Raw genomic sequence first — 15775 nt, 5'->3', positions numbered from 1 at the left:
TGCGTGACGATGATATGTCAACACCCGATATCGAGACTTAACTTGGAAATGTGTAATCACACGTACTTCAGAAATAAAGCTTATGATACAAAGACATTAATTAACTCACGGGCAAACACTGACATATGATCAGACGACTTCCAAGAAGGTCGTATATGAGGCGCATGGAATGCAGACTGATGTGTTTTGTTTACCAACCTCACCTGTACGTATCACGTGCTAACAGTAATTCACAAGCTCTTGGTCGCTACGACTTTTGTTGTCGAGCGAGTTACGCTCTGTCAGATAAATCGGTTCACAAATGCAATTACAATATCTCTGTTAAAAAGTGGTTTGTAAAATATCAAGATCCCTATAAAATGCAAGTGCATGTCCGTGTACGTAATAACGGCATACCATGCGATAGCCTATGATTACATATGTACCTGACATGTTAATATACCATGCGTAAGCAGGCTATGGAATGATGTCCAAAGTGTACATGATTGAGAGTAATTTTTTTCCATAAAAGAACAGTAAATTGACAATTAAATCTAGTAATTTAAATTACTTCCGTCGTTTTTTGGTATAGTAAAGAAAATAAGTGTCATTGTATAAATTCTATCCCTCTGCAAAAAGTTCCGTTTTTTTTCAAGGTAGACAACTCTCATCAGGATCAAAATTATTGTAAAATGTAAAATAAATTAATTATAAAGACTTTGTGTGCATTTGGTTCAATTTTTCAGTCTTTTTGTATGAAACTATGTGTCCTGTTTGCTTTTAGCTTGTATTTAGTAACTGTTATCCATACAATTTCAATAAAAAACGCTTTTTGTAACATGTTGTAGATATTTTATGATAAATAAAATATGTGTAGGGTTGATTAGCAATGTTTCTTTTCATTATTTTATTGTTGTTATAGTTTTGAACAATGCCACACGCTCAAAAAATGTAAAAGTGTTGAATTCGACAAAAGATCAATATTTCAGCATTTTTTACAAAAAAATCCCCAGTTTATCGGAATGCTTAGATTTTCATAAAATCATCTCTACATAGTGACATAACCATTATGTGAAACTTTCATTGAATTCTGCTGGCTAATTGCGAAAGGGTGGAGCCTCCTTAAGGCCCATGGGCCTCTTGTTTTGTGAAGTGTTGGACAACCACCATCAATAGGCTGTTGTCTATCATAAGGTTGAAGCATTTATATGCCGTGTTAGCAATGTTCTGGGCAATATTTTCATATTTTATGGCCCAAAAACACCTTAATTGGACTTAGTATATTTGAAGTTAAAGTTTTTGGGCAAGTTTCTTTTTGAAGTGTTGGACAACCACCATGAATACACTGTTGTCTATTATAAGGTTGAAGCATTTATATGCAGTGTTAGCAATGTTCTGGGCAATATTTTCATATTTTATGGCCCAAAAACAGCTTAATTGGACTTAGTTAAATTTGAGGTTAAAGCTTTTGGGCAAGTTTTTTCCAGACAGTGTTGGACAACCACCATCAATAGGCTGTTGTCTATTATAAGGTTGAAGTATTTGTATTGAGTGTGAGCAATGTGTTGAACCATATTTTCATATTTTAGCGTCCAAAAACAGCTTAATTGGACTTTGTTAATTTCTTAACAATCACTTCACATAGATGTTTCTACACATTTAACAGTCTTTGAAATATCCTGGTGGTAAGTGAAGTGGCAAATAAAATGACAGGCACTATATCAACGTTTTACTATACATGTGTTTCTATTGATAGTTGCAGGATTATAATAACATACATAGGCGAGCTATGCTGTTCTCCAACAGCTCTTGTCTTATCCAGGGCTGTTGCATCATATATACACACAGGAATGAAAGAAAACTTGATGTTACTCTTGCGATGAATGTCATGTATTTCGTTGGTTAAGAGCTCCTTGAAATAGTTTCCAGTTTGTAAATACACCTTAAAATCAAGCTGACATGCTCTTTCTTCCATTTTGGTTTCAGTGATCTTAAAATCTAACTGCTATAAAGTCTGAAGAGCAATGAGTTTCACAAAGTTGGTCCATCATATATAATTGTCTAAATAATTCTAAACAATTTTTAAGTTTCATTGCAGTCTCAAGCTGAGAATATTAAAGTCAATCCTTCATTATTTTCATGTTTTATTTAGTCTTCAGAAAGCAGTGAAGGAGTTCACAATGTCATGTGCGGGTTACAGTGTCGCCACCTATGTACTGGGCATCGGGGATCGACATAACGACAACATTATGTTAAAGGAATCTGGACAGGTAATTACAGGAAATTGTTGAAATTTTATGAATAATAAGTTTGTTGTACATACTTCCAGTAGGTCTCGCTGTATAGTACATTTGTGTGTCAATGGAACCTATTAAATCTTGGATATCTGTATAAATTGGACCTTCAGTTGAGGTCCCACTTTATAATTCTATGTATACTGAACCTGTGTTATCACCTGAGTGTGTAAACCAGACTTTCAGCTAGGTCTAACTTTGTACCTTAATTATACCCCACTTAGTGGAGGGAGTACATAGCAATCACTTTGTCAGTATGTTGTGTGGCTGGCATCTGTAATACAAAGTTATCTCATGAACCCTTCAACAGATGTAATTCATGATTATACCATAGTATGATAATATTAAGTTGTACACCTGGCCTCAAAATCATCAAACAATCTTAGACTTCAGTTTTTGCTTAGCCAATCACGTGAGACATCACTTTCCATGACGTTATTTCTGATTGATCCAGTCAAAACTTAATTTTAGCCTTAAATACGGTTTTGGTGGTCACCTGTTAAGGATAAAGGGTCAAACTTGACCACTTTGTCTTGGTTTGTCAGCCTCTGCATTATTTTCTTTTTTTATCTATGAACTAAACCGTTGTAATCTATACACCTTTGTTAACCAGCCCTTTTTCTCGGTCACATTGTATACATTTTATGTTTTTCAGACTTGTATATATATTCCAGAAACCTCTTCATTCAAACAGAAATATTGATTCTGATTATGTTTGATATAAACAGTTTATACTTTATTTTGATGTATTCCCTACATAAATGGATTTTTGGTAGCTATTCCACATTGACTTTGGACACTTCCTTGGGAACTTCAAAAGTAAATTTGGTGTGAAGAGAGAGCGAGTTCCCTTCATTCTGACAGATCATTTTGCCTATGTCATCACCAAAGGGGAAACTATGTCGGAGAACTTCACTCGGTAAGTACCTATAGTAATCACCAAAGGGGAAACTATGTCGGACAACTTCACTCAGTAAGTACCTATAGTAATCACCAAAGGGGAAACTATGTCGGACAACTTCACTAAGTAAGTACCTATAGTAATCACCAAAGGGGTAACTATGTCAGACAACTTCACTCAGTAAGAACCTATAGTAATCACCAAAGAGGAAACTATGTAAGACAACTTCACTCAGTAAGTACCTATAGTTATCCCCAAAGGGGAAACTATGTCAGACAACTTCAATCAGTAAGTACCTAACGTAATCACCAAAGGGGAAACTATGTCAGATAACTTCACTCAGTAAGTACCTATAGTAATCCCCAAAGGGGAAACTATGTCGGACAACTTCACTCGGTAAGTACCTATAGTTATAACCAAAGGGGAAACTATGTCAGACAACTTTACTCAGTAAGGGACAACTTCACTCAGTAAGTACCTATAGTTATCTCCAAAGGGGAAACTATGTCAGACAACTTCATTCAGTAAGTACCTAAAGTAATCATCAAAGGGGAAACTATGTCAGACAACTTCATTCAGTAAGTACCTAAGGTAATCACCAAAGGGGAAACTATGTCAGACAACTTTACTCAGTAAGGGACAACTTCACTCAGTAAGTACCTATAGTAATCCCCAAAGGGGAAACTATGTCAGACAACTTCAATCAGTAAGTACCTAACGTAATCACCAAAGGGGAAACTATGTCAGATAACTTCACTCAGTAAGTACCTATAGTAATCTCCAAAGGGGAAACTATGTCAGACAACTTCATTCAGTAAGTACCTAAAGTAATCATCAAAGGGGAAACTATGTCAGACAACTTCATTCAGTAAGTACCTAAGGTAATCACCAAAGGGGAAACTATGTCAGATAACTTCACTCAGTAAGTACCTATAGTAATCATCAAAGGGGAAACTATGTCACACAACTTCACTCAGTAAGTACCTAAAGTTATCATCAAAGGGGAAACTATGTCAGACAACTTCATTCAGTAAGTACCTAAAGTAATCATCAAAGGGGAAACTATGTCAGACAACTTCATTCAGTAAGTACCTAAAGTAATCATCAAAGGGGAAACTATGTCAGACAACTTCATTCAGTAAGTACCTAAAGTAATCATCAAAGGGGAAACTATGTCAGACAACTTCAATCAGTAAGTACCTAAATTAATCACCAAAGGGGAAACTATGTCAGACAACTTCAATCAGTAAGTACCTAACGTAATCACCAAAGGGGAAACTATGTCAGATAACTTCACTCAGTAAGTACCTATAGTAATCTCCAAAGGGGAAACTATGTCGGACAACTTCCCTCAGTAAGTACCTATAGTTATCACCAAAGGTGAAACTATGTCAGACAACTTCACTCAGTAAGAACCTATAGTAATCACCAAAGGGGAAACTATGACAGACAACTTCACTCAGTAAGTACCTATAGTAATCCCCAAAGGGGAAACTATGTCAGACAACTTCATTCAGTAAGTACCTAAGGTAATCACCAAAGGGGAAACTATGTCAGATAACTTCACTCAGTAAGTACCTATAGTAATCCCCAAAGGGGAAACTATGTCAGACAACTTCATTCAGTAAGTACCTAAAGTAATCACCAAAGGGGAAACTATGTCAGATAACTTCACTCAGTAAGTACCTATAGTAATCACCTAAGGGGAAACTATGTCAGACAACTTCACTCAGTAAGTACCTAAAGTTATCACCAAAGGGGAAACTATGTCAGACAACTTCATTCAGTAAGTACCTAAAGTAATCACCAAAGGGGAAACTATGTCAGACAACTTCACTCAGTAAGTACCTAAAGTTATCACCAAAGGGAAAACTATGTCAGACAACTTCACTAAGTAAGTACCTATAGTTATCACCGAAGGGGAAACTATGTCAGACAACTTCTCTCAGTAAGTACCTATAGTTATCACCGAAGGGGAAACTATGTCAGACAACTTCAATCAGTAAGTACCTAAAGTTATCATCAAAGGGGAAACTATGTCAGACACCTTCACTCAGTAAGTACCTATAGTTATCACCAAAGGGGAAACTATGTCTTAGTGGATTTTAACTTAATTAGCTCTGGAGCATCCTTAGGCCAAGGGGACTCAATTTGTTTAAAAGGTGGGTGTGCCCCCTCTGGGGGCAGAGGAGTGAGGCCCAATATGGGAAATAGAGTCAAAACATCTAAAATCCTTCTTCTAGCATAGGGATAAAGTGATTTTATCCTAATATTGTCTAATTATGTATCTAAAAGGGAAGCTACAGTGAACTCATCATTTTTATTTATGTGTATCTAAAAGAAATTATGTTGGTAAACTTTATCATTGTGTGTCTAAGGAGAAAACTATGGTGGAAAACTGTATTTAGTATCTGAAGGGAAAGTATATGTCTTCCTGTTACAGATTCAAGGAAACCTGTGTAAAGGCGTACCTGATAATACGACGTAAGGGCCCGCTGCTGATCCGACTTTTTATGATGATGATCATGGCGGGGATTCCTCAGTTGACCAGTGTAAATGATGTAGAATACCTGAAAGATACTCTAGTCCTCCATCTCTCTGAAGATGAGGCCAAAGAACATTTTCATACAAAGTTTCAGGAGGCCCTAAATAATAGCTGGAAAACTAGTCTCAACTGGTGGATTCACCTTAAAGCTCATTGAGAAGGGATGAAGTCTGAAGTCATACACTCTGGTATGATAGCCACTACCCCTAAGTCCACCTTAATACTAGGTCGCATTGGTATATCCTGGTTGAAACGGTACAGTTTCGGAGACAAACAAATAACAATAAACCAAGTCTTTCTTTCACACGTTCCATAATTATATAACGTACTTTAAAACCTTCATGTGGATCGACCTTGTTTTATAAAGAAATAATGCAAACTAGAAATAGTCAGCATTCTAGTTTCGGTCAGGCACGTCTCGACCCCTCAATATGCATGTGCCAAATATTTCTGAGGTCACCTCGGTTCAGACCTTGCATGAGCCTGTTGTTTTCTTTACAGGTTCAACTTGTTGGAATGGTTGAACTGGATACTTTGTACAGGTGGAACTTTGAATATTTGTAAGTGAGTGCTGAGGCAGACCATAGCTGATTAGATAGGTGTGGATTTAATAACACTGAATATGCTTGCATTGCAAATAGACACGTGACTTCCAAATTTAGCTTTTGATAGCTTATTGAATACTACCGGCAGTGTTTTGTTAAGGAAGAGTCTTTTATAATTGTTTATAGATCTCACAGTATTAAAAATAGTATTGATTCAGCTAGGACATATTTTAATAGCCTTGAATACATATGTTGATAAAGGTTCAAGTTTATACGTGTATATCTAACTTAGACCTTTGAAGAATTTGTGCATTTTCAAAAGAAAGGGAAATTGTTTCATTAATCAATGGATGAAATTGGCAATTAAAAAACCAAGATATACAAAATGTAAGTAAAATCCTTCTGCAGAAATTCAGGCAAATTAGAACATTTTAAGGATTGAAGGCCCACCGATGTTTTGAAAAAGGAGAGAAGTTCGCTGTGAAGTCATGATTTCATGCTGGTAAGATCTAACTTATATGTATTTAAAACTGGTACTGATCAAGCATCTGATCTGTAAATTAACATTTCAGAACAATTTTATATTATCCTGAAGATATATCCTATGTTAGTTTTTTATTACTTTGATTTGTTATCTTAACAATACTTTTATAATGCAACATTAGGTATTATCTTATGTCAGTAAAGTATTAACTCATCCAACCCTGAAATTTCATAATGAACTATTCCAACCTTTGAATTGGAAGAGTTCAAATGTGTCTTCAGGGGGTGAATGAGTTAATATATAGTGGTTTGTTTTCCTTTTCCCATCCTTTAATATATGGTAGCGTACAGTGTATGGGGATAATATCCTGTCGTATGGAGCTACCATACACACACATGGAGAAGTTGTTGGTAGCAGAGTTCAGTGTACACAACACACCTACATATATATATATACACCAAAAAAAGCAAAATAAACCATGATTTTTAACCCAAAATTTGACCCCGGCAAAAAGTAATTTCTTTCTTAAAACCTACCTTAAATTAAATATCACCTACTCGGTAACAGAAATACTCACATAGGTCGTTCAGGTGGATTTTTTTACAATATTTGCACATGTGCTGAGTACAAAAATAGACTACATGAAAAGTTAGCTTTTGTTGTGTAGAGAGTGGTAAATGGCCAAAGCTGTAGTATCAAACCAAATTCAATTTATTTTCTTGAAAAATTATGAAGCCCACATAGTCCACTTCATCATGTATATACCAATTTTAGCACTGATTTTTTTTTAAAATCTTTTGATACATGTAATATTACAGGAGTTATTCATTGTTCAAAAATATCACCCATGACCACCATAAGCTACTGTACACTGCTACCTTAAGTCGCGCATACACATGATGATTATTGTGATGTCATAGCGATTTGAAATGGTTGACAATCAATGATCTCCAATGGTGACACTTCATTATATATACATGTTAGTTTTGTGTTTATATGAGGTATTGAGTACTATAAGAAGTATTAATGGGGTTAAGAGCTTAGAAACAGAATAGAGTTACATGTTTTCATTAAACCAAGGGCACCTAAGAATTTTTCTCTTCTAGCTTGTAGTAAACATTTATAACGAACTCAATAAAGCAAATTTTTAACAAACTCAGGTCACCTAAGAAATACGTTCTTTACCGTCAAACACATTTAAAACAAGCAAAGGACACTTAACATTCCGGCCAACAAGAGTGATTTGTTTCATACAGGTAATTGGTGAAAAATAAATAAAGTTTACATTTTTACAAAAAACAAGTTGCTAGACATAATTAATTATGGATTTGGATATTCATGAGATAACTTGTACTCCTTTCAAGTTGACACAAAGGGGGACTTGGTGATATGCAGGACTTCTGAATAAGTACTTTGGTACTATTAAACATGACAATTGTGTAAAGCTAGGAACATGAAGATTTTCCTATTGGATTACTGGGAGCTAAGGAATGGAGAACATGACTGTCTACAGTTTAAAGAAGACTTATTTTCAGGTTTAAATATTTTGATTCCATGACAATTTTAGTTCATGCTTAGCTAGTAACTTCTTAAATTGTAAAATTCACACCACTAGGTAATTACCAATACTCGATATCCAGGGGTTACGCTCATTTACGCTCTTTGCACCCCTGGAATATGTACATCAAAAGAATCTTGTGGCCGCGTAACGGTAAAAATTGAAGTTGGTTGTTGACCCTTTGTAATCTTGGAAAGACCGGTATCAGCCTCAGCGATTGGTCAGTTTTTTTTTTTTTTACCTGAGACCAATCAAAAAGCTGTCTTTGTGCCTTCAATTTTGCTATGACATATTCCAGGGGTGCAGAGAGCGCTAGTGAGTCCTGGAGTATCGAGGATGGTTATTACCAGACTATGATAAATTCATGGATTATTTTTAGACTACAGATAAAACTCAACAAACTACAGGTGTACCATAATGTACTTTGTGACTTTAATTGAGTGCATTTAATGTATGGTGCTTTTTGTTTGACTTAAGTTACATTGTTTATATATCTTTATATTGTACTTAAATTCTATTGATAATTCTACAATGTAAAGATAGTGTTGTATTATGCTGTAAACATACGTATTTTAGCAGTAGTCCTACTTTAGTGCTTTTTGTCCTTTAAATAACTGGCTGAATTATGAATGCACAACCTGAAGTACCTGTTTATTGTTCGCTGATCCAATTTTCTTGATGTGCCTTATCATTAATGCACTAATCTATTATAATTTGATAGTGTGCTAAAATTTGAGTGCACTGAAATAAGTATGTTCCAGTACGTTATCTGTATATAGCATAATATATTGTTGAAACATTCACTTAATTGTTATAGACAGTTTAATTCTGGATATGTGTGAATCAGGTTATTGTTTATATCTAAAAATATGCTCAAAGCTTTAATGATTATTTGATTAAAGTACATATTTATATGTTGAAGTGCAAATGTTGAAGAAATTCAATATAAACGAATAGAGAGTACTTTAAAATCTGTCATCAATGCAATCTTGAATATGTGGTGCTTACAATCACTGTGTTATATATTAACTGAAATAATCAAAATGTATTGAGTATGTACTATCAAAGGTATACCTGCTCCGTTACTTGTGCCATGTAGTTTCTTATTTTATATTGTTGTAAAGTGTTGAATGAGTTAACGATGAACACATGGATACTCCAATAGTCTCAACTAGCATACCAACCAAACTATATGTCTTAAATTTCCATATTTTTAATGGCCTTCCATTACTGGCCCGGTGATTTGTTTTTAAGTCACAATAATCATGACATGTACATGTATGATTTGAATGAGCATATTCACAGTCACACATTTTCTCTTCAGGAGAGTTAAAGGCAAAATAAGTGGTTGTTTTTGTACATCTTTGGATGATAACAGAGAGTTGTACGGAAGTCGGACAGCCTTGTTGTCAAGTTTGAGGTTAACTAAGGTAAGAGTATGTCTCCAAAGATAACGCCACCAGTGACTGCCGGTCATTTTACATAATTAGGATGGAACAGATTTGTTTTTCAATTTCATACTGGTATGGAAGCTAATCGGTTGCATTCATATTCCATGAAGCCTTCATGGTAAATATGTGTGGAACCGATTTGCGTTCATACCGGCATGAACATTGAAAAAATGCCCTTCAATCCTTATATTTACATTCTAATTTTTACTTATTATTGATCTAAATACATATATTCCCTTATCGTTACGATATTGAAGTGTTTATATTGTCAGTGCAAACGAGATTCCAAGAACAGCCTAACATCATCAAAATGTTTGCTTCTAGCAGTCGTCTGGTTTTATTCGAGGTGGGAGGAGAAGCTTCGAAATGACACTGATTCAACTGTATTCATAGCCCTATGAATGCAAATTCTTGCGGTAATGTTTATAGAGGAACTTGCACGGGAAATGTAAATAAAGGGAAGTAAAAACCGAGGTAGATGTCATTTCATAACGACTACACTTCGTATTGATAATGAAGTAATTTGTGGAGAGCTGAAATTGGATCTGTTTGTGTTGATAATAAAAGGATAAAGAGCTCACGTTGCTATGCACATATTGGTGCTTCAATCATGTTAATGCTTTGTTAATTAAATCATTTATAAACAATATTGAATTAAAGGGTTTTACATAAAAGTATATTTCCTTTGTGCACAAGTTAAAATGATAAATTTTTGTTTTCTGATTTATAAGAATCTTAACACAGATTTTTTAAAGGAGTCAAATTCCATTTTTCACATCATTTACCTGCATGTTAGGAGTTCTTAAATTCCATTTTCAGATACAATGTACATGTAATGTACCTGCATAATCAATTTTGGGAAACATTAATCCTAGCATAATGCTTTAACTATTATCATGTTAACAAACAATGCTGTTTCTCTCATCCCTCTGTATGGAAGAGCTGTCCAGTGTAAGAAAGGAGTGAAAGAAATTTCAATCTGACACCCATTTTCATATGCATGATGTCACAATGGGATAGCAATGACATCACGTCACAGATGCAGGATCATTCTGATGCTGCAATGGAGAATTGCAACACCTTTTTGTGATGTCTGAGCTATTTCTGAAATGAAAGACAAATGCTCTATCATGCCAAGGGGTGTAGGATAGGGAAGAGCCATCCTCAAGGTTTTCCAAATTGTGTAAATTAACCCTCGGCAAGTCTTTGGTTTTACCCAATTTAAAAATATCCTTAGGTTGAATATCCCTATCTTAGACCCGGGCATGAACGAGTCTTATTCTTCACAGACAACGGACGGTATACAATATATAGGCCCTATTTTTTCACTTTGAAAATGTTAGATGTATACTGTAAAAAAAATATAAAGCTGTGGAGTGGAATCGATATTTGTTATTATAAGACAGCTTGGTCCAATCCTACCTGTGTATCTGTTACTTACATGGAGCGTGTAATGATGGAAATATAAGTACAATACTTATAAGATGTCCGAGGGAAATCTATATTTAATAATATTAAATGATAGATATCTGTTACAAGATTTCAGTACAAGATTTCTGGTACAGGATTTCATATCCTCTGCACCAGTCAAAGAACATGAAAATTGTTTTAAATTTGTTTTTTTGGCTCATAGCCAATCTATGTTATGCATGCAGAATATTATTAAATGCACCTTAAAAGCAAACGTAGACAAAAAACCCAGAAAAGATAGAGTTTGCACCTGTTAAAAATACATTTTAAATTTACATGGTTTTTTTTATTGCATTCCTTGACAGTGTTGTATTGCCTCATTTGATTATTTGTTAAGTATATGGACTTGTTCATTGTTTAAAAAAAGTCCTCCTATTTATAACAAAATATATTCCATATATATCTTCACATTCCATTACATATATTAAACAGGTCTGTAAATGTTTCATATCATCGAAACTGAAAGTAAGACAATAAAAAGAGAAACTGTTTGTGCTTTACATCATTTTAACGGCTAGCTATGGCTATTTAAAGGACGAGTCAGGTTTTGGTGATTGAGGAAAACTGGAGTACCCAGTAAAGAAACACTGACCTGCAGTCAGTAACTTACAATTGCCCCACATAGGCCTCGAACATGCGACCCAGTGGTTGAAGGCTAGTGATAATAGACATGCATATGTCTTAACCACTTGGGCACCACAGCCTTCAAAAAGAGAGGAATCGGTCATTACTAACAGCATTATTGTTATCATTAAAAACTCAAAATATATCTGAGACAGCTCTAGCCGTGTTGGCTGTTGATGAGCTGTCATCTCACTATGTCTTTCTGTTGTCGTACTGTATACCCAGGATAAGAAACAGACCAGTGTCGTATCATATATTAAGTATATGTATTGGCTATTTTAAAGTTTAACTTTATGCTCAGACAATGTACGTTTTAAACATGTTGCAATTTCCCATGACCAACTTGTCCCTTTGTCAGTGCTCGAGTGAATGATTTGTATTGCTTTCCTGTACAACGATGTGACAAAATTATATATTTCATATTTTACTCGGTGGATTCCCTTAACACCAAACTCAAACATGTTTATATAGGTGGTCAGTTGTGATGATAGTGAGTTATAGCCTATTGCAGAAATGGTGTACAGGTAAATTGCACAGGCAAATCAACTTCTGATAACTTATCAGATAATCAGTAACTGCTAATAATTGCAAAATAATAATTAATATTTAGAACAGTTTTCAGAATCAAACAAATTTATTATTAGAGTTCCAATCCCATGCTGTTAATGGGTAATGTATAAAACAGCAGCACATTTTGGAGAATTATCATATTTCGCTCTGTACTTTGAAACATCAACTTCTTTACTCAGTGCATGTGAATTTTGTATTCAGAATTTGTCATTGTTTTAGTTATACTTGTACTTTTTTTCAAATTATCATATATTTATTGTGATATATTAGTTAAACTTGTATTTTCAGATTTGTGTGAATTCTCTTATAATTATTGTCATATATTAGTTTTCAGATTTGTATGAATTGTGTTTAACTTGTGTGACTTCTGTTTGATATTATTATCTGTAATTGTGCGCTTTGATACATCAACTACAAGATGGCAAACGCTCAGATCAACGTTAAGTTCATCACCAACAGAAGAGGCGAACAGAACTTTTCCCATGATGGAACGGCGAGAGAACATTATGGAGATGTTCAACCTCAGGTTGTTCAGCATCCCTCTCGACAGTAAACATCATACCAGTAAACTTCGGAAGACATCCACACAACCAAGCCGCAGACCTAGCCAGTGTTGTTTCAAAACAGATAATGAGCCAGATCACCAACCACTGCGTAGAATCTATCAGTCCCATACCTTCCATCTTCGACGAGGAACTCAACCAACTCCGAGACAACGACTGGGATGACACTTCCAAAGTCGTGGTCCAGCGACTGCCAATATTTTACACTGTCGAATCATCTCTCTACCGTGCTTGCCGCAAACAGACTCCTCCACTACCAAAGACCTTGACCGACATCACCTTGGATGGAAGATGGACAGAAACATCTACAAGCAAACCATATCTCCTCTTCGACGACGGTAAACAGAACAACAGAATGATCGCATTCGCCACATCAGAGAACCTGGCCGAACTTGCAACCTCCGACGTATTCTTCAGTGACGGCACCTTCTACACGTGTCCTACTATGTTTCACCAGATTTACAGCAACCACGTACAGATTGAAGGCATCGTGACCCCAGTTGTATATGTACTACTTCCCGGGAAGAGCCTGGCTATCTACAACCGTTTCCTCACGCTACTACAGGAGCACATGACAACCATCTGGAAGCTTGGCACGGAAAACTGAAAAGAAGAGTACTATATGCCTACACCAACATCTACACCATCATCCAGACATTTGAAGACATGCAGAACGTGAATGACATCAACCGGATCCAGATAGATGCAGGAGGCACTATTCAATCCCGAAAGAAGAAATACGCCAACACCGACCGTTACCAGACTGGAACTATCAACCTGATGACCTACGCCGATTCAGCATCACAGCTTCTGCATCTCGGATAGAATGTTTTGTGCTAGAGACTTTAGTGATATATATAGAGAATGTGATTTGTGCTAGAAACTTCGGCTTCATTTAGTGGTTTACTGTTTATATTTATGTTTAATAATTATCCTTAATGCTGTATTAAATGTGTATGACTGTTATATGTATGAATAGAGTTGGTGTTCGGGAAATGAGCCTGTTACTCGACCCGGGACGCTTCGCCTATCGATAGAGAGTGTATACACACTGTATCAAATAGGTATTTATTGTTTATACGATACAATGTTAACACTATTCATAGGCGAAACGTCTCTGATCAAGTGACATTAAAAATACACAATTTCGTTACATCATTGTACAGGTAAACAATACAACTTGCTCACTCAGTCTTAGCTTGACAAAGGGACCAGTCTGTCTTGAAATGTTATTACACGTTTAATATTTATATTGTTTGTGTATAAAGTAAAACATTGATATAACATATTTCCGAACTGACGAATCTTATTGAAGATATATGTATTGCTGGTAATTTGATGACACTTTTCTTCCCTGGAAGATATTCACGCTTGTTAGAAGTTTGTTAATTGTTTTGTGCATATTGATATTTTAGAGAATGTTATTTTTCTTCGTTGTTTTTCTTATAGAATATTTAACTCCATCCTCAGCGTTACTTAACACTTTGCAAATAATTTTCATTACATTCTTGATACTGATCAGTCACAGGAATGTCACTAACATTCCAAAATGCAGATTAACTCTACGAGAACAATTTATAAAATATATACATGTATACAACTATATATTTTTCCGTAACAATGATATCTTCATGTAGTTGTAAAGATGTTAAAATCCTGCACACTTTGTGACTTAATAATAGGCCCCTTTGTCATCAAAGAAATTCTAATAATGTACATTCAGCTGTTTTGGTGATAGATAGTATTCGTTGGGTAATATGTCATTTTACAACATCTTATGTGATGGACTAACGAATTAAATAAGCTGTGTAGGGCATGTTTTGGATAATGGTACCTATTGAGTTCTTGTACTGTAAAAGGGGAAAATTCATGGTGTGGCAATATTCACACTTTTTGCGCTGATTAAATTAGCCCGAAATTAGTCACACATGAATATTCATTTTTAGATTCTTTAGTCTAGAGATAAATAAAAATTATATGAAGAACTATTGCAAATGCATGGTGATGTTTTTTACAATATATACTGTGTGTGATGTCTCATATATATGGCATGACAAAATCGAAGGCTCAGTCTGCACTACCTTGTGAATGAAATCAGAAGACTAGTCTGTACATCCAAAAAATCTTTCCGTCGCGGAACGGTAAATTTGACTGACGTTGATGTCCAGTGTCTTATTTTTACCGGAGACCAATCAAATAGCTAGCAGCGTGCCATCATTCTGCTATGCATATACCAGGGGTGCAGAGAGCGTAAGTGAGTGTATTAAAGGCATTTAGTTAGTCTTCTCGTCTCATCCACAAGGTGGCGCACACTGAGCTTTCAATTCTGTTATGACATATTCCAGGCGTGCAGAGAGCGTAAGTGAGCGTAACCCCTTAAGTTTCGAGGATGGTCATTGTTGTACACAATATAATCATGAAGTAACTTCCGCTAAAACCTTTCTGATTGTATATCATTTTCATTTAGTTATCTTTTTTAAGTCATAACTAGTTTTTTAATTCAAGAATTTTGCAAGAATTATAGATAAAAGATTTGCATTAAAATTTTGGGTCCAGTCATTTAAAGTCTAATTTCAAAATTGACAAAGATTAGTACTAAACATGTAAAGATACGTTAGTTTATTCTCTAGGTACACCAGGGTACACAGGTATATTTGTTTTGAAAGTATCTTATTTTTCAAAATTGAGTTTGAGAATATTTTGTATAGTTAAGATGGTTTTCAATAGTAGGCCGCAGAGTCTTAAAGCATTCAACAATGCAGAAAATGTTATAATGAATTTAATGTTGAAA

General features: G+C 35.1%; 1 protein-coding gene across 1 annotated transcript in view; it reads left to right on the top strand.

The window, feature by feature from the left end:
• LOC110446143 (phosphatidylinositol 4,5-bisphosphate 3-kinase catalytic subunit delta isoform-like) overlaps positions 1–7524 on the top strand; it is a 10960-nt gene extending 3436 nt beyond the window's left edge. Inside the window, exons 3-5 of the mRNA XM_021491139.1 lie at positions 2132–2249; positions 3050–3192; positions 5618–7524. Of these exons, the coding sequence (XP_021346814.1) occupies positions 2132–2249; positions 3050–3192; positions 5618–5876 (520 nt within the window). The 3' untranslated portion in view covers positions 5877–7524. The remainder of the gene's footprint in view (positions 1–2131; positions 2250–3049; positions 3193–5617) is intronic.
• Positions 7525–15775: the final 8251 nt, after the last annotated feature.

This window comes from Mizuhopecten yessoensis, unplaced genomic scaffold (assembly GCF_002113885.1).
Source record: "Mizuhopecten yessoensis strain PY_sf001 unplaced genomic scaffold, ASM211388v2 scaffold2589, whole genome shotgun sequence".
Lineage (NCBI taxonomy): Eukaryota > Metazoa > Mollusca > Bivalvia > Pectinida > Pectinidae > Mizuhopecten > Mizuhopecten yessoensis.
This window is presented reverse-complemented; position numbering and strand designations above follow the sequence as displayed.